The sequence below is a fragment of the Acyrthosiphon pisum genome, chromosome A1, assembly GCF_005508785.2.
Source record: "Acyrthosiphon pisum isolate AL4f chromosome A1, pea_aphid_22Mar2018_4r6ur, whole genome shotgun sequence".
Taxonomy (NCBI): Eukaryota; Metazoa; Arthropoda; class Insecta; order Hemiptera; family Aphididae; genus Acyrthosiphon; species Acyrthosiphon pisum.
The window spans coordinates 94,343,283-94,371,139 of NC_042494.1; the positions used below are offsets into that span (position 1 = coordinate 94,343,283).

Sequence of the window (27,857 nt, forward strand, 5' to 3'; positions counted from 1 at the left end):
TTTTATATACAGTTGCAATACTACAGTTACACACCTGTTCATAATATTTTACACAAATCGCAAACAAATATTGGTATATTGATAATATATATTATATTTACTCAGAACTCGCACTACGCCGGTGGTTATAAAAACTATTCAAAGGTATTATAAAAAATATTATATTTGTTTTTTTATTATTATTAACATGGCGTGAATCGTTCATCGGCGCGGCATTGCATGTTCGGACGAATAACACGGTGCAAATCACCGATTAATTAAAATGAAATACCGAACGTCATTATAATATAATTATGAATTTTAGGTAACACACCACTACACAGTATTAACGATGGTCTATATAGGAGTGTCGCGACAAAACCGACTGCAAGACCACCCCATTAGTACAATTCATTCATTAGGTCGCTCAGTATGAAAATAATAATATCATATCGGACAAAAATTCGGACCTACAAAGAGTTATGAACGACAAAGTCATACTGGCGACGTTTTAATCGCGGTGTTGTCTATTGTTTATGAATATCTCGTACGGTATAACGCGTACGGTGCATATCGCACGGTTACCATACTACTACCATTATTACCATTACGTGCGGTCGGTAGAGTACACGTTTCGAAATCTTACGGCACAAACGACGTGTAGCTGTCGAGGCAGAAAAGAGGCGCCGAAGCGCGGTGTTATAATAATATATAATATTATATTTATACACCTGCCTATACCTATATTATATCGGTCTGAGTAACTTTTTTTAATCAAGTGCGCGGCAAAGTTTCCACCACTACCCACGACTATAAAGCGACAAAGGATTTATTAAAACCGCCATGTCGTCATTATGACTTTCCATTACGGTCGTCAAAACCCAAGAGACAGGTCCCTCGAAATCACTGCAGCACTCTCTCTCTCTCTCTCTTCCACTCTCTCTCTCTCCCGTTGACGACTTTTAGCGTCTCCCACCCTCGTCGCGCGTCACACCACTCAACTAAACGCTTACACACATACACACACACACACACAAACGAGCGAAATCATTTTTTATTATCACTTGGGGAAAAAAAACCGATATTCTAAAAACTTGCCTTCGAAACGGAAGTTGTTGCACACTCACGCAAGCCGCCAAAAACGTCACCGAAACTTCGACCGACGTTGAACTGGATACGCGTCGATAGTTTAACCAGACGATAACGTCATAGCTGTTTTTTTTTCATTATTATTATTATTTCATAGTAATACATTTTTGGTTCACAGCACTCGCTATCCGGACAGCCGCGCCATTGGGACCACGGCTCGATGGAAAAATCATTTAATTATTTACTCAGCCACTCGGCCATCAGATGGCGAGGTTCTCACGTTCGCATCGAGTCCGCGACGAACGATCCAAAACCGTAATGTTTGATATTTTGTAACAATATTTTCGCCACAACGCGCGTTTTCGTTTACGTCATGAAAACAATATTATGATATTGTAAATTCATAACGATAATATTAATAATATGTTACAATACACGTATATTAAGAAACGGACTGCTTATAGAAAGAGAGGTACTGAATCTAACACTGAAGGAGATAAAACAAAAAATAAGATATCATAGAAGCACAAATAATTTGTCATGGAAGAAGTATAGTTATTGTGTACATTTTAATTTAGATCTCCGTCTAAAAAATGTACTTATTATTCCATGATAATAATATTTTTCCTTGATGATTTTCATAAGCCATATCATATCATACAATATATTATACATATTATGTTATTTCATATTATGCATATTAATAAATTTATGATCTTTTTCTAACAATGTTGGTCTCACATTGTGAGAGTGGCGACATAGACGAGATGTGTGCAAGGAACAGTCCATTTACTATTATATTGTCTGTGATATTCATAAAGTGTTTATTTATTATCGCTTAAGTAATTCCCTCACAGGCTAACGACACTTTCTTTAAGCGAATGTCGATAAATATAGTCACTTCATTGTTTGTAGGCACATCGTGTGAATAACAATTATTATAGGATCCTCAAAGACGAGTGAAACAGTGAATCATAATATATATCTATACTTAAACATAACACCGCATCACTATTTATGATATTCGATTAAACTGTTGTCTATTACATATATATATATATATATATATATATATGACAACAGAATAAACCTAAGTATTATTAGTTTTCAGTCACCAAAGTGAATAAGAATTGAACTCTTTAATTTTGGTTCCCATAATATGGCATATATTTGTAGACAATATTATTATCTGTTTATAAGATAAATCGTTACATTTTTAAATAGGTATGCCTATATAGATAAACGCATATTATGTTATGTTTACAGAAATTCCATTTTTTCCCCTCATTAAGTTTTCACAAAAATAATTTAAAAATATTATCCAAATAAATATTAATACAAATCACTAGCAATTATAGGGCCTGTTTAATGGCATAGTAATACGCTCACAGACCAATAATTACAAACCTTTTTTACTAATAATATTGTCGGGTTGTCGCACAAACATAATATTGCATATTATACTGATACCTATTAAATAATTTATTATGACATTATAATCAATGGTATTTCAATGCCACTATTGCTAATACGCATTACACACGAGTCGTATATAGACTGCAATATTACGTATTATAACGACCACTTCCAAAGTAATTGAAAACCATTTTCCATAAACACGTCCCCGACAGAGACGAACAGTTAACGCACTGCAGCTCCCTAAATCAATAACACTGTACATATCTCGAAAAACGAAACGTTCATCATTTATGTAAACATTAAGTTTAAATAACTGCTTTCGTATGTTAATATGTTATACATATAGGTTACACTGTGTGCACGTAAAAACTGACCAAGACTGTCAACGTTAGTACTATTCCGGGGATCGAGTCAGTGTTGCTTTCCTTGTCAAAATCGTCAAGAGTGCATCATGAAAATAACACTATTGCGACAGTAATCTGTGGTGCGTGTGTGTGTGTACCGGAACGAAACAATGTATCCGTTTGTTTTTATCATTTTTTTTTTTTTTTTTTATCAATTATCACAAACCATTTATGATATCGTATCGCATAATTGGTATAATACGCGGGTGTAATACCTAATAGCCGTGTGCACAATTACGCTCCTGGACGGTACCCAATTAATGGCGTCGCGCGGATTAATATAACAAGCGAATTGAATAAAAAAAAAAATATCGAAACGAATACGTGTCGCAGATCGTTGTCGGGGATGTCGGCTTTTTTTACTCACCCGGTCGCAATCGCAATTAGCCTTAAGGGTAAGGGCTCGGGTTGTTATGCTTAACGTTATTCGGTGGCCGCCGCAAATGCCTCGGGCCGATATTATTTGGTATTCCCGACGAATCTCGCAACCACACGCACAGCCCGCCGTTACGCTATTACGTATTATATTATTATTGTACATAATATAATATAATATATAGTTAGGTACCCGAAACGACATAACATTGTATAAGACAACTGATAAGAATGCGATATAATAATAGCGGTACGAAATCAATTCGTTGCACGCGGGATACGTCTGCTGCACGGGTATGGACGGAGTTAGGATGATTCTCCAAGCATTCTCACTCCCATTTTTTCCTCTAATAATGGAATATTATTCAAATTCTGATTTTCGAAATCTTTAAATTAATATTCTCAAAGGCCACTTTTTTTTTGTTTGTAGTACTTAAGGATTGACCTGAATCAGACTTCTGTACTTCAATTGAGAACCCGCCTTTTTCAATGTGATATTGCATTTACCAGTTAGGTAAATATTTTTTCTGAAAATGTTGACGTATCCGAATCACAATTCAAACAAGTAGTTTTTGAGTTATTTAACTTTGTGTATTAATGATAAAATATGTCATTGATAATAGGTTTGGAAGATAATATGCGGCTATGGTGATTTTAAAATGTTGGTGATTAATTTTGATTTATCAACACTTGTGATTTGTATAGGCCTGGCGAGTTATTAACGTGTTCTGAGGTCAAGCATCGTCCGGCATATCTACCGGCTGGGTGACAACCCGTGTTTGAAATTTTAAAAATCGTCAACGTACGTTGATACGTATAATAAATAATAGATCCAGTATTACATCTGTTTTATAATTTTGTGAAAATACTTTTAAGGAATATTACCCTTAGAATAATAATTTACTGACTGAGGAGCTATACTAGTCCGAATTGTGAACTAAGCTTAGATACATTAACGTTTTCGAATAAAATATCTTTTAAATAGTTTACAGTAAAAAAAAGGAATTTTTATTTGAAAAAACCTGAAGTTTGTATCGCCTGTCACAGGACACTCCTTGAGTGACATAAATAATCTCAAGAATTTTAAAATATGGTTAAATAATTAGTTTTAGGTTAACGGCATTCTTAAATAAAAAGGGAGATGAGTATAATTAGTGAATCGCTCTGTATATTATTTATTATATTATATTATTTGTATCATATTATATTGTCTTAAATTGGTATAGGTCACGATCTAATTACTTTGGATCGCGATATTATACATTTAATAGTTAAAAATAATTATATAGTAAAAATATAATTCATTTAATAGTTCAGTGAAGAAAAATATAAAATTAACATAATAATAATGATGCAAACATTTGGTATGTTTTTAATTTTTATACATAAATACATAATCATATATGTATAAACAGACCAGTATTTATCAATTATTTTCTTTTTCTTGTTTGAAACACTTTTGCAATTCGAAATAAATAAAAAAATTATTTGAATAGGTCTGCGAGGTCCAACGAATGTCGAAAACCTCGGCATCGTTGAGTATTATTTTAGTGCATGTGTTGGCTAATAACTAATAAGTGGACACGTGTTATAATATTTAATGTATCGTATATCGTAATCAAAATTTGCATCTGAGATGAAAAACCAACAAACTGAAACAAATTAATTTGGAAAATAAAAATTTGTTTTACACTGACATAGTGAATCAAAATGTTTTTTTTTTTTTTAGTTGTTCTTTGTCCTATTTGTGATATTTCATTAGTTTATTCCAAACTACTGTTTTTTTAAAATAAACAAATAGTGACACAGTTTCCATAATATATAAATAAATTATTGAATGTGTTCTGAATGAGCTTTTTGAATGTAAAAAAAAACTATTTTATGAAATTTAAAAATGTATTAAGCATAGTATACTGCTGAAGTACAACATAGTATACATATATTTAATGGGGTGATTTTGGTTTTTCTCAATTCTCCCGAACAGTTTTTAAAACGGACTTTGATCATTAAGTCTCTCGGATTATAATATTATTTTATACGAACAAATGCGCCGCAGACTTCTAATATTATGTATAGACATATTATTGTATGTTCGACTTAAATCGGAATGTATATACCTTATATGTATAGCTAGTTATAAGATGATTTTTATTTTTTACCTGATGCTATTTTTCAAATTGCTGAACTTATTCCAGATTTGGACAGTGTAATTGTAATAAAGGAAAATACCTTCACTACAACGAAAATAACATAATAACGAGATGAAAATGCTGACGTGAATGCTGAATAAAATATCCTTAATATTTAATTTATTTAATCTGAAACATTGGCCATGATTCGTTTATGAATACTGTGTATTATAAAAACAAAATAATATCAATAATCGTATATTATCGTGCTGTACGACATTTCACATTTTCGGGTACAACCGAAAATTAATATTATTATACCTTTAAAAACAATTAAATAAAATACCGGATACGGAACTTGAAAAACAATAAGCCATTGTGTTGAACAGCGTGTCAAGTACCGTGTGTACGGTTGCCGTTTTATAAATATTGGGTATGTTTATCTTGTTCTCAATTGATTAATTCCAAAATATTCACATTCCCCAATTTCATTCAAATTTATTCCGTCTTTTGAGAAAGAATTATTTCGTCTTGTCAAAATGATATTATGTAAGTTTTAGCTGAGAATTTGCTGACTCGAAATTATAATATGGTAATGCGCATAATATAAAATATCATAACGCTGATATATTATAAGGTACAGGAAAACAAATAATAATCTAAGTGCATGTAACTGAATGAGTGTTTAATAAATTATTAGACCATTAAAGTTCGAGCGCTATTATATAGCTGATGTTGTACCTATATAGCGTTACATTATATTTTATATGAAGAAGAAACTATAGATTTAACAACACTGGGTAAGTAAGTACATCGAAATGTTCGGAAAAACATGATAATACCATAATAATAATAATATCATCACGATAATCGTGAAAAAGGAACAAATTGCAAAAATGTAGTGCGCTGCGCACAATGTTACGGTCCGCGTGCATAAACATTGTTTATTCGTTTTTTGTCTGAAACACAAAAATTGACTTGATCGAGAAAATGAGTGTATATATAGCTCGTTAAACTTGTGGATTATACTATACTTGGATGTATACATATATATATACGAACGGAGCTACTAAAGTTACCGTAAATATACCGCGCGTATACCGCGTGTGGTCGCGGTAATGGGCGGCCCGTTTCCGACAGTAAAACTATACGACTGCAATTTGCACCGACTCGGCATTACGTAGTGACTCGGCGGGAAGCTAAGGGTAGGGAGGGGGGGAGATGGGGGGTCGTAACATGAAAATCAAATACTATCGTTCCGTAATCGTCGGTATAAGAGAGAGAGGAAAAAAATCTCACTCGATGAGGGTTAATAATTTGTACGAGCTCCCGCGTAGAAGTCGACAGTTTTTTCACACAACTAACGATTCGACCGAGGTGAATTCGACAGAAAGTTAGAGTGACAATATTTGAATTACTCGTTTGACTGTCGACAAAAAATAATAATCTCACTCGATGTGAGTAAATCAGAAAGTCTGAAGTCATAGAAGTTGGCAGTGTTTTCACACAACTGTAAGTAATGATAATAATGATAACAAGGTGTAATAGAAAGACCTGACCAAAAAAAAATGATGCTACTTAAACGTATGACAAAAATTGTTGGAATTGTATGATATTAGTAAATACTAAATAGTTTAAAAAATATATTTAAATAAATATACTTATGTCAACTAATTCCTCAAAAAAATCTTTTTGAAAAAAAGTTATTATATTGACGTTTTTTCAAAAAACGTATGCGTATACGTTCCAAATTCATTTAATCAAAAAATAATGATATTTTAAAAAATTCTAATAAATAAACTACATGACTTGGATACATTTTTTTACTATCAAAATAATTGTTTCTATAATCAGATTGACAAATTAGCTATTTTGAATAATATAACCAAACAAATTTAAAATTTAAAATTTTCAGTGTTAAAAAATAAAAATAATAATTTTTTGTGTAACGCAGGTGACTTTTATAAATTACATATATATAAAAAATGTAAATATTGATTAGAACAAAAGTTATTCCAAAAGTAAGTTCTATTTGTTACACTCTGTATAATTTAGGTGATACTATCGATAGGTAACGGTTGTATGACGTGTGTGATGTTTAATGCGGATTAGTAGGCGTGTGTTTAGAATTGAATCGGTCATTTGGAAAAGGACATATCTCCATAAAATGAAAATTTTCAGGAAACGTAAAAAACTGTTTTTATAGATCAAAATTAAATTTGGATGAAAATGTAATAATGGTTGAATTATTTAATTCCCTTATAAAAAACCAACTATGATATAATATTGATTATTTATACCTACTGGATTATTTTATGAGGGAATGAACGTGTTTGAGATATGACCTTTTCCAATGGATTCTAAATTTTCATTGATTATGACCTCGTGACTCTGATATATTGTTTATTGTATATCATATAAAATTAAATAATTAGCCTTACAAAATACATTGTGCATTATTTGTAATAATTTTATTTATGAACTTCAAAATCACTTCTTTTTAGTTCATTTTTTTAAACAAATTATATATTTTACTTTTTGATTACTATTTGTATGCAAAATGTTTAAATTATTACACAATACGTACGTTTTTACCAGCGATTAAGGTAAACGTAGGTCTTATGCTTTATGATTATTTTAGCGAAGTTAACACTCGTAAAACGGCAAACCTTAACTCTATTGCTTCAAACTTTGAGATCACAATATACAGAGTAATTCACCAAACACGCTCTTCCCCGTTTTGTCCTTTTATTGGGTGTATTTAAATTCTGATTTTTGGAATGTTGAAATATACTCGTAGATCATTTTTTTAAATTATTTAATTTGTTCGTACAACTCAAGGAGTGTCGTCTTTGGTGATAAAAACGTATGTTACGTTTTTGTACTTCCCAAGTTATTAAAATGCTTGTACTAAGGATCATAGTCCTTAAAAATAATATTTTTACAAAAATATAAAATAGATTTGATGTTGGATCTAGTATGTTTATTATGCTTGGGTCATTTTTACAAAATATTATTAATATTGATCAAATTTATATTAATTACTAGAATTTTAAAATCATCGTAGGCTCTATATGTTATCACGTCTTATCTTACACACCCGTTTTCGTGGACTTATTATCCTCAGTGCACACATTTAAATAACTCAAAACTACTCGGTTTTCAGAAAACGATACACCAAACAGATAATTTGCAGTCGAAGATGAGCCTAAAGTTTATTTTAACATGTTTAAAATAAGATTTTGAATTACTGCATTGTTGAAGAGAAGGGGGTTTAGGTCTGGTAAGTCACCCTCTGTACATACAATATTAAATATTTTAATAACGCCGTTGCGAGAGAAACATAATATTATGACGATGCAACGTTTTCGTCCAGCGCAACGCATCGTTTCCTAGCGATTCGCACACCGTTTCGTGTAGTATACCAAACGGCGGACGGTATATTATTATGTATATTATGAAATCGATGCAAAGTAATAAAATCGCTTTATGTTTTTGCGATAGTATCATCTCCGGGCGGCGGTGGGTACGGTAATATTCCAAAATATACAACGCATATAGTAATAACGATCGCGAAGACGTCTCGTCTGCTGTTGATTAATACGAAGACGACGACGACGACGACGACAATAAAGATACGAAAGATAGCGACTGCCATAACGTAATTGAATTTTAACGATCTCCCGTTCAATTTCGACGGCACGCTAGAAAACGAAATCATTCGCGCATTTGAATACGATTGTATAAGACTATATAGGTAGGTGAGGTGTATAAGGTATTTAGATGCGACGGGGATGGAGACAAGACACTTGAAAAAAATATATAAATACAACAAATTACACGGCATGAGACACTCGGAGAGTTTACCTATTTCCCCCCCTTTTTTTTACCTTGTAGATACGAGATAGTATAATATGAAATTAATTATTATCTTAGATACGAGATACATTATTATTTTTATTTTAATAAATCTATTGGTAAGAAAAAACCGCTAAAGCTATTCAATATTATTTATTATTCACTATTGGCATAATATATTTTTAGTCTTATAGATGTGCAATACGATTTCAACACTAAGACATAACCAGACGAGTGACGATAATATTAATATAATATAATATTTGTTCAATAATCTATGTAATGAAAACAATTACGCGTATGCGGACAACACGTCATAATTTATTGTCTGCGGTCAAGAATAATACTAAAAGGATTTTGTTATTTTATTGTAAATTCAAAAACATTTCGTACAATACGTTTCCAGGGGAAGATCTGTGTGCACTTGTTTAAAAAACTTATCCAAATATATTATATAAAGGTAATACATTTTGTTCAATTTAAAAAATATATATTTTAGTTCATTATTTACATGAAAAAAAAAAAAAAAACACACCAAATAAAAAAGTATTTATATACGAGATACGCGCAGTAAGTATTATAACGAACGTCAAGAGATACAATAGATTCAAAATATGTATGTATCTAAATACTGTCGATTCCTGTGTAGGTATACCTTCGCGTTTCGACGACGCATAAAACTATATTATGTCTCTACAGAGAACAGTAGTTTTCCACATTATCATCGCGACGACGGAGGGTGATACGTATTACGCACAACTGATCGCATGCGATATCTTTGCATTTTTATTCGTTATGTGTTTCGTTTTCGTCCTACTATAAAAGCACAACGCAGGCCATCATCGTTTACTCGAACTCTCGGCGAACCCCAACGTATTTATTTAATTTTTTTCCCTCAAAATAATGTCACATCTACCGTCGTTTGAGCCCGCCGAATTGTGGAGGCGTTGGTGTCTTTGCGACTGAAGGCTTTCGTACTGTGCGTAACACACGATAACTACCGTATATTAAATTACAAACGGTCCCCTTAAGACACACACGTGCCACATCCACCTCGACGAGCGCTCGTAATGACATTTTCAGTGGTTATAATAATATATAAATAAATATATACCTATGGTTATTTATGTGTGTATGTGTGTGTGTATGGGTTACTACTACATCGCAATTGAATTTGATTAGCGTACGTTGGTGCGACTAGGAATGTGTAATTAAACAGAAGACTCGGCGCCGTTTCAAGAGTTATTCGAACGGTTTTAATCCAATAAAATATTATTACGTCGTGATGCATCCAGCTATATAGTATATTATATATTATTGTGCACACCGAATACAGGGCGACCTATTCTCTCATCCGCAAACCGGATGGTGATATCTCGGGAAATATAAAACTATATTTTAATTGATTTTTAACACACTTAAACAACGTATTATAATATTATGTCGATTAGCTCTTAATACGTAATCCGCGCTGTTCGAGACGTCGATCGGCGATTGCATTAAAATAATCACTCCGTATGTTTTAAGCATAACATTTATATACTTATATGTATAGATGGCTTACAAACACTTCCGTTTCAGGTTCGCCGCATGAGTACAACAACTACTGTGCCCGCAGAGATACCGGAAACATTTACATACGACGACAGTGGCGTAGCTAAATTGCCTATCCAGGGTGCCGTGTTCGTACGAAAATGTTCAAAAACAACACAACTATTTACCTACCCTCGCTATTTTATCATGACTGGAAGAGATAATACTGTAAAATTTTCGTTCGGATCTCGCCAGTCGTCAGTCATGAGCGTTTTGTTTCATTACTTTAATATAATATTACGTATATTATAATACATAACATTACACGCTGCGGTAGCATCCCCATTTCATGATAATTGACTCTGATCTCTGTCATCCCCGTACGAGTCACTTCGCGGGCGCACAGCACACTTGGACAAACAAACTTATTTAAACGCACCGCAAGTTTGTTGTGTTTGCGAGCAAACATAAGGCTAGTTTGGGTCTCTCCGAAACATTGTCAGTAAAATTGCCCCCGAAACTGCACGACTGCCAAACGTACCTCATGTAACTACGTATACGCGTGTGTGCGCATATAAAATGTAATATAATATTATCAAAAGGTCCGTGTCCGAGAATTTCGTATAAAATCTGAATACGTTATCGTTTCGCTCGAACAAAATGTATGAATTATACGACGGTATGCGCCGTGTATTTTTGTTAGAAAATATCTGAAATATTATAACTCTGTGTTGTACAGAGCGAATTCCCAGTGTTGGGAAAGCTCAGTAGCTCGTGTCCATCCGGTCTGTAAACATAATATTATTCAACGTACGTAGGCGAATAATTGACCTAGAACATAAAATATTTTGACACCGTAATGGAATAATATTGTTGGTCGGAAATTCTAAACGACGTTCACGACGCGGTCGTCGACGTTTTGGGCGAGCGAAAAAATGAAAACCGTTCTTTCATTATTAACAAAATAATATTTTTAAATCCACATAATCGATCTATATTACCTATCTATGATGTTGTACCTAACCTCGGTTTAAAATATTTCTGCTATGGATTTACAATTGTATAATAATTATAGGTAGGTATCGCTGCAGATTATAATAACGAGATACGACGTAGGTTCATTAAATCACGTTTAACGGCTATAATAGGTAGGTAGGTGTATCAACTGATAAGGCTACAAAACACCTTTAGCCTCATCAATTGAGTGGCCAATATCGAGATATACCCAATTCACTGGGATATCCGTCGGTTAATGTAGTCTTATTAGCGATTTTGTTTTTATTAAACTGATATTCTAATTAATAATTTGTATTATACGTAATTCAAAACATAAAAGTGACAAGCTGCTCGATATTTTCCACTTTGGGAATTATTTATGAATCATAAATATGATTTTGGGTTTTTAAAGTTAATTGAAAAAAATCGAAAACCACGCTACATCATGAGTTAATTTTTTACCACATTACAAATGGTCAAAAAACAAAGTCAAATAAAACATGATTTTAACCAAAGGAATTCTTAATTATGCATTTATCAAATTCCCTTTGTTCTAACTCGTTAAGTTTTTGTTATCTGAACGCTTTTATTAGAATTCATAATTTCTGATATATATCTACCTTTAAGCAAATAATATTGTAAAACAAGCTATATAATAATATTCTTTATTTTTAATTAAACTGTATACATTTGGTAAAAATTCTGGGTAATAGGTTTGTTAAAAAATAACCACGATAACGAAAATCTTACAAAAAATCGGTCAGAAACAAAAATTCTTATATTAGTCGACTTAACATATATGTATGTTAAAAATTTAATTACCAAGCATTTTAACAATTTTACCCTAGTCATATCTCAATGACAGGAAGAGTACATATTATTATCCATTATTGTAACCAAAGAGATATACATTTGAAACATACTATTGCAGCAGACAGACTACCTCGGTTTTTTTAATAATGATTATATTTACAATTTAAGAAATACTTGTTACAAAAAACCAAATGAGTTTTAATTAAAATGTTTGAAAGTCTAATTGTTGAGGTAAAACATTTAGTAGTTAAAATTTTAAATAAAAATACGATTTAATCAAATATTCATACGCTATTTTTTTGAATAATTACGTAATAAAGTTATAAAATAATTAAAAACTAGTTTGCAAAAAAAAAAAAATATTTCTTGTACGAGATAATTTAATATTTATTTATCAACAGTAAAAATCTTTGATTTCTGTAAAATAAATTGATTATAAGTACAATTATTACAAACGAGAATACCCTAAAAGTATATAGTACAAAAAAAAAACAAATGAATTTTAATTAAAATGTTTTTAAGGTCTGATTGTTCAGGTAAAACATTTAGTGGTTAAAATGTTAAACATAAATACGATTTAATAAATATTTATATGCTATTTTTTTGAATAATTATCAATTAGGTTATAAAATAATTAAAAACCAATTGGAAAAAAAAGAAAAAATACATTTCTTGTATAAGATAATTTAAAATTTATTTATCAACAGTAAAAATCTTTGATTTCTGTAAAATAAATTGATTATAAGTACAATTATTACAAACGAGAATACCCTAAAAGTATATAGTACAAAAAAAAAACAAATGAATTTTAATTAAAATGTTTTTAAGGTCTGATTGTTCAGGTAAAACATTTAGTGGTTAAAATGTTAAACATAAATACGATTTAATAAATATTTATATGCTATTTTTTTGAATAATTATCAATTAGGTTATAAAATAATTAAAAACCAATTGGAAAAAAAAGAAAAAATACATTTCTTGTATAAGATAATTTAATATTTATTTATTAACAGTAAAAATCTTTGATTTCTGTGAAATCAGCTGACTATAAATACAATTATTATATTATAAAAGAAAATACCCTAAAAGTATCTACAATCAAATCACTTGAGCATATTTTTTTTTTTTTAATAATCAAACAAACGAAATATTCAACAGCACAGTTCTTCAATTTATTTAACAAGTAATTTAGTTAGGTTTCTATTTCTCCAATTCAAATATTATAAGACAACTAAAAGTATTTACATTGGACTGTTATATTTTTAACAACAACGGTCGTTATTTAAATTTGTATTTATCAATAGCTATATAGTACAATATTTAAATGTATACGCAAAATATCATGTCGTCCTTGACACGGTTTCAACAACAGAAATAATCAGAAGATTTAATAATAATAATAATAATAATATAGTAATTCGACCAGTTTGTGTATTGCAAATTACTGTAAAAGTTAAAAGAACAAGCAAAAAGTTATGTGTAAAACGGAATGAAAGAAAAATAATGATAAAACTCAGACTTCAAAGGAATGACATCCGTAGATCCTATGCATAATATGTAGATCCAATATGATTTAAATTTTTTTTTTATTAGGTTATATCTGTCCTGCAGTTTAAGTGAAGTATAATTCCGCGGATATTTCTATGCAGTACTAGCAATATCTTATTGAAAACTATTCATCGTAAAATGTGTATGTGGTCGCGTCTATATTAATATAATAAATTTGTACAAATAAAGAATGTACAAAATGTATTTAAAACATTTGAAACGTATTAGATTTATTTATAAAACGAACAAGGCGTTTTTTCTATCAAATATTTAATCAGTCGATGTGAATTTACTCTTACGATTAATATTATAGTTGCCAGTAGGTACCTAATGCGGTTTGATACAAATATGTTGTACAAACATTAACAATATTATTCAGTAAGGTTTATAAAAAAAAATGTAATCAATAGCAAACATACCTACTTATTTATAATTGTAAATGTATTTTTTTTTACTTTTTAAATGCCCTTATTATTTTTTTGATAAATTAAGAGTCAAAGGATATTCTACCAGCTACGCGTAATTGTATTTCGAGAGAGTGGAAAAAATGAGAAAAGTAATTAAAGAAAAAAAAAACATTGCTAAGAACCGAGCGATTCAATCTCATTTAATTTTGATTAAAATCTGAATTAAAATCTATATTCCTAAAAAAATTTCTTAAAATTAGTAAAAATATGTAAATTCATTAAGATTTTAATTTTAGCCACTTATAATCTTTCGAATGTCTTGTTTATAATAAATTATATCTTATCGCATTACTACGGGTAAACGAAAAAATGTTTGTACCCCTTTTTTTTCACTTATTTAATAATAGTTATTACGAATGTATAATATTATATTACAGACTATCAAATCAACTGACATTAGTTTTTTCGAAGACGTAGGCATAGGGTTTTTTAAAACCCAATTCGGAACGTTTATCGAAAAAAATTAATTACTTATTAAATATTATGATAGTCCATGCACACATCGCATGGTTCGTTGCGCCGACAGTATTACAATATATTATACGTTCAAGTGCGTTTTAATCTAATAGAAAAATATTCTACCGTAGAAAAATCAATACCACCAGATCCGCGTCTACGAAATGTATTTTCCGAAGAACTTTTGGGAATACCTTGCAATCGGTTGTCACGCCTGGTCGAGCTTTAAGGATGTTTGAGGTGTATAGGACGAACGTGGAAGAGAGGAGGAGAGCAAAAAAAAAGTAAAAAACTATTCAAGTAGAAAATACAACCATTTGTATAACGTTTCGCGAACAAATTTCGAATGGCTACGGTTAATCCACTCACTAGTCTCGTTGAATAGAATAACTCTGACAATACATAGGTACGTATATATCATATATATATATATATATACATAATGTAAATATCTATTGTATTTGTATATAATAGTATATACGTATAATACATACATAGTATACATTGTATTTACAAACAAATATATATATATATATATGCACGAGACATATAAATGTATATAAAACGACAGAGTTCTCGGTGGTATTAAACATTAAATTTAATCGAAAACGTTATTTTATTTTTGTCGTATAATATTTATTGTCGAATCGAAAAATGTATATGTATAAAATCTATAATAATTGTATACATTATTTTATCGGAAAATTGTGTATTGTGTCTTACAATAAGTAGGTAAAGTCTGTTAAAAAACAGTCTTACCCGTTCGGATTTCGCGTTATATTAACTCTATTTGCCTATTTGTCGTAGTCTATTTTAACTATGATCAGTGTAAAAAAAAATTAATTGAATGCTCAGCTAAAGTCCCATGTAAATTTACTAAAAAAAAACGTTGAAATAAAATCGATCTGTAAAATAGAAAAATTATTATAATAACATCTTATAATCGCTCTCCTCTCTCGCATTTGCGTTATAGTTCATACTCATTCCACACTAGATCACATCATCCCTCTGTCATTTTACTTCACAAAATAAACCATGTTAAAAATGGTACAATTGATCGTATGATACGATTGACCAATGAGCTCCAATCTACCAATCATTCATTTCATTAATTAATATATTTGGCTTATTGAGTTTCTCAATGTCTCCACTATTTTGTACGGTATTTATTGTGTCTTACATTAGACCACGCCCGTCGATATAATGTAAAAACTAAATCAAATCAAAATTTAAAAAAATTATAATATTGAAAGATAATACTATATAAATAATATTTATAAATAGATATCACACCTCATCGTAGTCTTTACTTTAATTTCCATTGATATGTGAACATTATTTCGAAATTATAATACATCATATTATATTGAAGTTAATCAACGTAGCTATATTAATTTTCATTTAAAAAATAATTTACATTAATTATAATATAGTGTCTGTTGTTTCATCTATTATTCATCTTATTTTGCATACCAATTGTATCAAAGAAACATGAAAATGTAAGCATGGTATTTTATAACGAGCACAAGAAGTAATTGCAGATTTCTAAGATATTATGCGAAATTGCTTATGATAATATTGTTTCGTTGCTACAACTCAAGGTTTTACGTTGTATAATAATATTATAATATAGGTATACCAAACAGCATAATTAGTGGAAAAAGTTTTCGTTTTCTAATTACCGCACAACGTTTTAAAAAAATATTTTTTTTTTTTTTGCAAAGGTATCAAAGAAATTTAGATAAATTATCTTGATAATAATAATATTATTATTATGATAATATCATAATATTATAGAGATAGTATTTCCTCGGAAATAACAATAATAATAGTAATAATAATAATTATAATTATATTCCTTGCGGTTTAGATTATATTATAATATAATAATATTATTTTCTCGTATACAATTTTCGTGTATCTCCAATTAACTATAGTGATAAAAAGAGTTCACAAGTAATTACGGTAGAGCATTAGCATATAATCATATCGTATAAATTATATAATACGTATGACCTCGGTATTTTATACCATTACAAATGACTATAAATCAGCTTTTCGGTTATGCGTATCGTTCGTATAATAGTAATATGTAAATGCGTCTTGGCCATACATTATCAAAAATGACTCTATAAAGTATAACGATATTATTATTACAGCGTTACGTTTCAATGTCTACAATAGGTACACCTACAACGACTGTGTATTGGTTTTTAAATCATAATAAAATATCTCCCGAAACGCTGACATCGCGTACTTCGAAAAAAATTATTAATATTTCCGTATGACCCGACGGCGGTGTTACGTACAGGCGAATGTGAACATCATGGGTAGTTAAAAAGTTCGAGCTAATTTTTTTTTTTATCTTTTCGACCTAACCATTGTTAGTTAATTTTTTAATCGACCTAAGAACTTTACTGGTCCGATTTACAGTTGAAATAATACTTAGATTTACTTATCCATCGAGTAAAAAATTTTTTTTAAATAATCCAACGCTATAGTATAATACAAACGTTTCTATTATCTTTCTTGATAAAATAATTTTGTTATATACATATGATATTATATGACCTAAAATTGCTACTTTGTATATCAAAAAATAATATTCTTTAAATTTTTAATTGAGGTGCAAAGTAAATTGGGTACGTACATTTACGATAAAAGTTCAATAAAGCTGTTTATTATAATTTAGGAAATTAGGAAGAACGCAGTCACTCTTAATTCAATGCGCACACTTATAAAAAAAATTAGATTAACTCGTCTCAAACTGGGTTAAGTTATTATTATCTTTATTTCCATACCTTATAACTTTTAACTTGTCGAGTCAAATTTATGATTTGTCAACTGTTCACTTCTAACTTATCGATCCCGATGTGTACTCTTCACTCGACTTAGCTCGAGTTGATTATTTTCATTAACTTGCCCACCTTACACCGAATCGGCGACAAAGTCGTGTCCTTCACAACCCTGTTCGAGAGTCGTACGAAACCTGCAGTCCGATGGTCGCAGGAAATTCAAATATGTCCTTAATATTAAGGACGACGCGAACCCACGACCGTCGCGACTGCTCGAGAATATTCCGACGATAATAATAAATTATTTTGCACTATAATAATAATATAATATTCCACACAGCCATTTTTCTGCCCAGCACGCACACGGTCGAGTATGACGTTATCGCCGCTGCTGCTGTTGCTGACCCCTTACCAGGGTACTGGTATAATATTATTATTATTATATAGTTCAGGATACCCTTTTTCATTCGCCCCGCGTGGTGGTGTCAGGGCTGTTGTACAGGATGATCCATTTAACGTGCTACGCCCATTTTCTGGCAGATTACGGTCACGAGTAAACTATATTTTTATATTATAATTAAAAGCACTTACCCAAAAACACTAAAGTATATCGATCGTATTTTTCACCGGTTTTTTTCCCAAGACCGTTTTGCTTTCTTATAATAACACTCTCGTCGTGGTATGTCGACCAGTATTTTTTATTTATTTTTTTAAGTTACACAATTCCAGAGCAAATTATTTATGCGAATACGATACGTGAAAGTATCAAATTTAGTTTCTTATATTTTATACAGTAATTTATTCTTTCAATATTTAGTGAATGGCAGTGCAGTACCCTTGTTGTATCGCTATAGAATCTAAACTTCAAATGTTTATATATTTTAAGCAACGCAACTGTAATGGCCTGCAAAGACTCAATATTTGTGTTGTGTATGGAAAACTGTTCAGAGAAATATACTACGGCGGAACAACCGAAATAAAATTAATGGGTTATCGATTCGAAAATGATAAATAATAACACTACTGCGTAAAAAAAAAAACGATATTTTTCGCAAAAAACTTAATGATATTTCGATATAATTTTAATGCGAATTTTGTATAATGATAATTTACATAGTGTCACCGTAGTGCGACACCACAACAATAAATGATTTTCAACCAAACCCTAAAAAAGGTATGATATCAATCCAGATAATATCACGAAATCATTTTTTATTCGTAATCACAATAATTGAACGATTATATGACTAGAACGAACCTATATAATATATCATTATACATTACAGAGTTGTTATTTAAAAAGCCTAAGCTAATTCGTTAAAGTAAAATATAATAAAATATTTTGATATATGTTGATTTCAATAATTTCTAATTTATGTAAATAATATATATTTAATATTTCCTCTTTTCGCATATTTGTACGAAACAAATACTGTAATATTCCAATCGTCCGGTATAATAATAATGTTTGGTACTTTAAATGGATCAACCTGTACACATAAATATTTATAAACGCAAGCGCTGTGGTCGTTTGCATTTATTACGTGTTCCGGCCCCCAGTCGGTGTACTTTATTCCATAATATAAATAGGGTGACCCACGGTGATTTGTCGATTTTGATTTTTCGCTAAACTAATAAATGGCCAAACACGCACCACCCCACCCTGCAGCGGGTGCATCCGATTTCGAAACCCTTCTGATTCAACGTTCGTTTGCCCGCTCAAGTGACACGATTTCTCATATAATATTCTGTATGCCATATTTCCTGCGAGTTATATTTGTAAGTCTATTTTTAGGATTTTTAAGTCCAAACTTACACCGTAAAAACAAAAAAAAAAACATTAAAAGTTGGGCAAACTTCACGCAGCCCAACCGTTTAGACCCCCGGAACTCCAGAACCGACATCTGACGAAAGCTAATGATCGACAAGAATTTGTAAGTATGTTTTTAGAATTTGTGGGCCATGCAGGTGGCCGCTATAAGCGCTATTGAACATGTGAAGTCAGCACACCCGTTTTGACCTAGTATCTTGAAATCGGCACCAATCGTCTGATATCGATTTCGAAGTATTGGGTCTAAATGAGGGGGGGGGGGGGGTTACGTGAAGTCGGGCTGACTTTTAATTTTTTCTTTTCACGACGAAAGTTTGGAGTTGCGAGTACTTGCAAATAATTTACAAAATAATGGCACGGATTCAAAAAAAATTACAGTACTCAGGTGGGCCAACTTTCACGTACAAGGGCTAAATTGGTGACCGCAAACGAATTCGTAGAGTCCTGTCCCAGCAAAATATTATTGTTCGCGATCTCGGCCCGGGACAAAGAGACGATCGAAGCACGTCATAATATTATTATATCGCAGCTGGCAAGTACACAGGTGGGTGTTTTGGGTGTTCAAACACCCCCCGAAAAATTTGATTTTTGTAAAGTTATTTACTTGTTCTATTTTAATGCTAATTGACATATTATACTTTAATAGACATGTATGATATTACACTGTGTTTGTGAAAAACCGGCTAAAGCAAAATAAAAATTTAATACTAGGTAACAAGTTAAAATAATTAAAAATGTAATTTGAACAAAAATAAAAATAATAATACTTAAACAGGATTCAAAAAAAATTATACATATTGTGCATCGACGTATACAGACGTGGCAAATACCTAAGCGGCTAAGCTATACATGACGGAATAACAATTAAGTACTACGGATAAGGGTAATATTATTATAACAACATTATTAAATGTACCTAGAGATATAGAAGTTAATTGTGAAGATATTCATAACATAATGACGACTAAAATTTCACGAAAACTAAATTTAGTATTGCCATTTGTTTGTCATATCAATGTTTATATTTTAAAAAAGTATTATAATAGTAGGTATAACTAATTTTCAAAAAAATAATGTCGTATATCTATTAAAAAAAGTTCTACTTTTCAATGACTTGTTTTCAAAAATACCCACCAAAACTATTTCTGCGTACGTTACTGTATCGCGGGTACGCGTGACATGGTAATTTGAATTTTTCCAATATTATATTGATTGAACAAAACAGAGGTAGTCCAACACAAACCGTAAATGTTTACTATAAACCCGCCTGTGACGGATATCAGTGTACTGAATTAATTCGCGATAATTTTTAGTAGTCATACTTGAAAATAATACGAGCCACTTTTTCGGCGGTGATATCCGGATTTTTGGGATAGGACTTGCGATAAAATCGGTATAGGTATAGATTTTTTTTTAGAATCCTCCTCCCAACCGGAAAAAAAGTTACGGTACTCGCAGGTGGGCCAAATTTCGCGTAAGGGCTAATTCGTGGCCGCACATGAGTGCTTGCAGTCCTGTCCCGAAAAATTATTTTTATTCGCGATCTCAGCCCCGGACGAAGAAAAGATCGAAGCAAGTCGTGTCATGTACTAGTATTGAACAAAACAGCGGTAGTCCAACACAGACCGTACAGATCTTATGTTATAAACCAGTCTGTGACGGATAGCACTGCAGTGTACTAAACTGGTTTGTAATAATTATTGTTGGTATAGTAATATTATACTTGAAAAAATGAAGCACGAACGTTCCCTTGTATATATTACAGATAATCTGAATATTTTTTCAGATAAGAATCGTGATGATTTTTGACACTTATCGTTGGAATTAGAAATAGTAGTTTTGACAAAAAAAAGACACGGTGTCGAGGGCCATTAAACATTTATGCTAGCACCCATATTATATAATATACATGGTATACGTTATTTTCAAAATATTTTTACTATTTTTAATTTATTTATAGTGATTTGAGTTATATTTCGATTTATGTTTATAACATTTTTTTTTCTTTGCAAAAAAGATTGCGTATCTTTGCCATTCCCCCCTCCCTCTCTCCCTCAATAATCTAACAATAATGTATGATATAATATTATAATAATTAATCATAGTATAATTTCTACCATGCGATTTTTTTGGTAACAATAAGTGGGATAGTTGATTTGCACTTAATATTACCTAAAAAGAAATGGCCGAACTACTCTCGTTCAAAAGAAGGAGTTAAAATTTAAGGCCACTATGGAGTTCAAGATTATTATTATAATAATATTTGACGATTTAAAAAAAGAATAAAAAAATTATATATATTATTATTGCTACAAAAATTATCGAAATTATTTAAAAAAAAAAAAAGTTATAATAATGACAATAATTATTATATTTGATGATTTAATATATGTAAAATATATATTATTATATTTACATAATGGAAAATAGTTTGTATAAAGCAATTATTTTTAACTACGCCAACGATTAAAATCATTGTCAGTCCTAAGCCCGTCAGTGGGAAAGGAAATGAGTGTTTAATAAACTTTAATCCCTTCAAATGCATGATATTTTGGTTGAAATACATTTTTTGAGCTCAAGTGCAGTTCGACTAAAATAGCCAAAATATGTTCAACATATTACTATAATATTACTTTATTATTATTTACAAATAGAAATACAAATGAATAATAGCATTATAGATATATCTCTAATAAAATATTATTAAAAATATAATCTGACCGATCGTCTCCGGTCGGAATTGTTTTTCATTATTATTACACAGTGGCTCATCATTTAATTCAAACTTAACAGCTAATACACCCATTACAGTACCACTTATTCAGTAACGAAGTACATTCTACAATCTACACTTACTATAAAAAATTTGGTCACATACCTGATTTTTATATAGAATTTGTATATGAATATTTTATACTCAAAGTATGTATTTATTTATTTATTCGTTTACCTATAGTTATAATTTGACTATGAGTTAATCACTAGTCACTGGTTCAAGTGCATAGTATTATATTAGTACCAAAACTGGTTAGGAACTACGGAACGAAATTAATCAATACAAATTGAAAAATACTAAATAGACCGCATTTTAAAGTTGAAATAAAATATTTGGCTTAAAGTTCTTTAACTATATTATTATACTTACATACGTTTAAGTTGAAACTTTTTGTAATACATTTAATTATATAAAATATAATCATTTAAACGTAAAATGTATTCTTATGATGTAAACTTACACTTTAATATTTTACTTATATTTGAATATTACCATGGTAATATATATTTTATTTAGTTAGTGTTACATATTATATTAATTTTATTTCTACTAATATCATTTATTATTTAGTTTTTACATAGTTAACAGTAATAATATTAATATTATACTTTTTATTTACTAAATTTTAAATTATCGCTTATTTTGAAAATGACGATTATCATAAATGAAGGATTGCTTAAAATTACACAAAAAATGTGTTTAATAGCCCTCACTATTTATACATACATTCTATTTTCATCACAAATACAAACTTGTCCACTGATCAAAACTGGCTCGAAGATCTATCCGTTTGATAGTGCATTCTTCCAATCGTCGGTACTCTTCTTGACTGCAGCTGCTATATCTATAGTCGAATGCGATATATGGCCAAACAATGCGAAACCAAAAAATAGAATAATCCAATTTCTCGCAGAGGTACACAAATTAATATTGTTTGAAAAATGTATCGTATATACTTATTCAATACTAGTTTAACTCTTTCAAATATTATGTTTATTAAATTCTAATAGTACCTGTACCTAATTTTTGTTTTATAAAATAACATAATAAAAAATATGTAAAATACTGCATGTCTTAAAATGATGATATTATGTACATACTTAAATAATTGTAGTTAATGTAATACTTTACTTTGGTTTTTGATTTATATTTTTATAGCTGTATATTATGACAAATGTTATACTACTTGTCTACGCTCTATTTTGGCATCCAATAGTCATAACCACGTCTATATTCACTGATAAATTGAGTGTTCTAGTGAGTATTCTACAATGATTGATAAATTATACACAACTGATGATAATCTTACTTTTATTATAGACACATAAATGGTCGGGAAGTGCAAATGTATACAAAAAATGCATTCCAACTTGCATGGAGAGCATACACAGTACGAAGTTCCATTGCAATTTATTGGGCGCGTTAATTTTATATTATGTAATCGAAAAGTTTGGAAAGAAAGACTTGTAATTATTTCCTGGATATTATTTTGAAAAATAAACAATTAATAATAAAGGTAACAATATTTCAGACGACGTGTAAGATGTCTGTTTTGAAGTAATTAACTCGAAACTGTATGTCAATAAACTATCATAGCTATGCATGTGAATAATGTCGAAAGTATGATCCTCGCAAAACAAAACAACTATATTATCAAGTAGTATGTATAATTAGTATTTGAAATTGAATAAATATTTATTTTTATAGTTTTGTATTATAAGCAGCTAAATTCGTCAAATTCACAGTATTAATCAATGTCATGGATTGCATACGTTTTATTGAAACTCAATTGCTTCAGAAAGTAGAACTTATGAACATTTGATATTCATACATATTATATTAGTACATGATGTATATACAAAATATATTAAACAAATGAAATTAAACGATTATTTTATACGATTTTAAATATTATTTTACTGTCATAAAATGTGTTTTTCTAGTTTTTACCATTATTATATATACATATTTAATGTACAATCATTAAACTTTATATTATATTGTATTGTTTACAAAACTAAGCATGGTGATAACATAACGTGTACAAAAAAATGTAGGTGTAGTATTATTTATGTTTCTACGGTCATTTGTTTTAAGAGTTACGCCAAAATTTTGAGTAAAAATTATCATTTTTCCTTAACTTTTATGTAATTTCCCGGCGCTTTTGAAAACTATTGAGAATTTTAAAATTTGACCTCCCGAATGTACCAACTAGATTCACTTTCCCATCGAATAATATACTGTTGAAGAAAATCGAAGTAGTTTTACTGCCCTAAACGGTGGTGACAGACACACAAATAAAAATAATTAAAAATTAAAACCGCGGGATTTTTGGGATCAGACTTGCGAAAAATTCGGTAGGTATAGATCTTTTTTAGAACCACCCTTTCACCCGGAAAAAAAAATCACCACGCTTCTTATCATAGATGTCTATCGTGAGCTGATGATCTCGCGTGTTTTTACTGGGAAACGCTTTACCGCCACAAAAGCGTATACTGCAGGCCACTACTTCCGGATTTGACGCGCGAACGGAGGCCGCTGCTGCTTTATAATTTACGAGAGTTTGATGTATAATAATATACCACGTACGCCATGTATCCTGGGGGGGGGGGGGGAAGCAAGACCTCTCCTCCGAATTTTCCACTAGCTTCGTCCCCCGACCACCACCACTTCGTCGTCGTGCACGGTGTATGCACCATAGATACGCGAACTATCACAGCCGCGTGCCAACTAATTCAATTTTTATCGGTTTAATTGTTTTATCTCCCGGAAACGATGAAAACGCCATCGCCCGTTATAATATCGGCCCCTCGATGCGCGCGCACTGTTTTTACGCGACTGCTGCAGTGGTCGTCGGACCTTGTCGTGAGGGAGAGTGTAGGTCACTGCAGACGTCTGGAAATCCGTTACACATCCTGTAGGTGCCTACCGAATACTACCGACAAATATTATGTTTATTAGTATAATATTATAGAGTACGACGCCTATAAGGTTCGAGTCAGTATGGTTGAACACGTCGACGAAATACAATGATATTTTACTCTCCGACCGATTTCTCGATCGTCTTAAAATAATAACAATATTATAATCTTGTCACGCATAATATTATATTTATGATATCGTGTAATCTGCCCGCGCAGATGTCATGCTTAAATACAGTAGTCCAAACGTTGTGATAATAATTATATCGATGGTGTTTTGATGGCGCATACCACAAATTCAAATTGTTCAGGAGGAACAAAATAGTGTTTTTAAAAACGATAACATTGAAATCGGTTGATTTCGGATATACCTTCATATTATAGTAGGCATGTTGATAATTTGACAAAGCGTATAATTAAAATGCTTAAACGTATTTTGTGATTTATATCATTCAAAGTGATATAGTTGTCGTGGTATGCGCCCTTTAATAATTCAGATTTTTGAACGCCCTTCTATCACAACCGCTAATAGTTGTGTGGTAAACGCCCTTTTTACATGTTCAGTATAAATATTTTTTATTTCTTTTGGGCGTCTTAGATGCCTTGTAAAGAAAACAAACGTCAATATTTTTAACCACCTTTTTTACAGATAACGCCCCTATTTTTTTCTGAAATATTGATACCAAAATCTCATTTTTCGATTTTTGTGGTAAAAGCCGTTTTAAAAAAACCCCATCGATATCATAATATAATAGCATGATAACAAAAACTATTGAACCGTGCAGCATCGTAGTGACTTCGGTTTTTTTGAGACTGCACTTTTAAACGAACTGACGATAAAAACGTTTTCATATTACAAGTACCTGTACTATATTATACGTCATGTACAGTAATAATATAATAATATTAATATCGCCATATTATTATTGTAAATCCGTTTTAGCCGTCAGTTTCGGATTGACAAACGTTTTGACAAATATATTATAATAAACCGTATTAATAATATTTCATCGATAACAATAATCGCAGTCTATTGATTTGCATATCCGTCGTGACAATTTACGACCCAATTAGGTGTCCGTTCCGGATTAACTGCGTCCGAGTCGTCATCGTGTCAGTGTAATAATGTCGCACGATTATAATAATGGTCGCGATATTATGACATTATTATAATATTATAATAGGTACCTATCCATATACCCATAATAATATACCAACGCCGATGTCGATACGTGGCGGATGTGAGTCATATTTTTATGGTGTGCGCGGATAACGGCGGTATAATAGGATATTTTTAATATTTCAACATTGACAACAGGTAGGTATAACTCAACGTTTAGTCGTGTCGAGTTCCTATACCTCTGCGTCGCGGGTAAATCGTTGGTGCAAATCACAGGGGAGCTAAGAGTGTTTGGCACCCTAAATTTAAATGCATAATAATATCCTGTGAAACACGAATTTATTATTTAAAACGGTTGAAGTCTTATCAAGCAGCTGTATTAAGCAAAAAAAAAACACATTTTTAATTATTTTTTAACCATTTGGAAGAATACGTGCGTAAGACGAAAATTAAATAATAATTGATAAAATGTGAGTAAAAAGTTTTTAATTAACGGGATTTGTAAGAAAATATCAACAAAAAAAAAAACCAATAACGAATGAAAGATTGCCGATAAATACCTAAAATTAAAATAAAGAAAATCATAAAATGCAAAAAAAAGATTCCAAAAAAATTTTGTTCGTTTGTCTCTAAATTGTATTGAGGCAGTTATGTGTTACAATAAAAACTAAAAATCAGGCATTTTCCTACAGATTCACAGCCTCATGGACTTAAATCAATCAATATTGATAAGTAATTTATTGAATTCAATCAATCAATATTGATAGTAATTTATTAATAGAGATATACAACGTAACGGATATAAAACGGAGAATCAATATATACATTATGAGGAGTGTGAAGGGCACACATGGCTTTGCTTCCTTTAAAAAATATTGGGCACTTAAACCCCCCCGTGATGTTTTTTAGGGATTTGAGAGCCTATAGTCTATATATGGGGGTAAATATATTATATCAGTTATATTATGGTGTCTCGAGGAAAATAATAGGTAAGAGTGTGAAAATCTCAGGCCATTACGATATTATTACTATAGTTGTTATTACCAGTATTAAAAATCAAATTTCGTGGGTGCGCTCACACTTCATAATATACAATTTTTAAAAAATAAATGAAAAGCGTCGGCCCTTTGCTGGATGTAGTGTACCTACACGCGCACGCTGTAAACCTACGACCTGGTATGGGGTATAATAACGTTACATTGCGTTTTCAGTCGACTCGCTTTTTATTATTATTATTTTATTTTTTATACTCGCGTATACATATTATTAGTATTTACTACCACTGTGGTGGCGGCTGCGACGACGACGACACGGAAAACGCCTTATTGCCGGTTTTCACATTTTGCCT

The 27,857-nt window shown here is 30.8% G+C and overlaps 2 protein-coding genes across 5 annotated transcripts in view; one reads left to right on the forward strand and one right to left on the reverse strand.

The window, feature by feature from the left end:
• The window catches only part of LOC100166258 (zwei Ig domain protein zig-8-like), a 592,102-nt gene that overhangs the window by 486,163 nt on the left and 78,082 nt on the right, over positions 1 to 27,857 (reverse strand). The gene's annotated exons all lie outside the window — the stretch shown is intronic.
• On the forward strand, positions 23,034 to 24,371 carry LOC100574636. 4 transcript variants are annotated; one of them, XM_003240344.3, is made up of 5 exons: positions 23,034 to 23,383; positions 23,627 to 23,725; positions 23,789 to 23,934; positions 24,000 to 24,128; positions 24,176 to 24,371. In XM_003240344.3, the coding sequence occupies exons 1-4, from the start codon at positions 23,117 to 23,119 to the stop codon at positions 24,022 to 24,024; spliced, it is 537 nt and encodes a 178-aa protein (XP_003240392.1). In that variant the 5' UTR covers positions 23,034 to 23,116; the 3' UTR covers positions 24,025 to 24,128; positions 24,176 to 24,371. The 4 variants fall into 4 exon arrangements, with proteins under 4 accessions (XP_003240392.1, XP_008182097.1, XP_016659327.1 ...); XM_008183875.2 differs by having other exon boundaries at positions 24,190 to 24,371; XM_016803838.2 differs by having other exon boundaries at positions 24,193 to 24,371.

Excerpts from the sequence above, each read along its gene's own strand:
- LOC100574636 (XM_003240344.3), top strand. The coding sequence starts at position 23,117 with ATGACGATTATCATAAATGAAGGATTGCTTAAAATTACACAAAAAATG. Across the intron at positions 23,384-23,626 it reads TAATCCAATTTCTCGCAGAG|CTGTATATTATGACAAATGT; the intron begins GTACACAAATTA and ends ATATTTTTATAG. Across the intron at positions 23,726-23,788 it reads CTGATAAATTGAGTGTTCTA|ACACATAAATGGTCGGGAAG; the intron begins GTGAGTATTCTA and ends CTTTTATTATAG.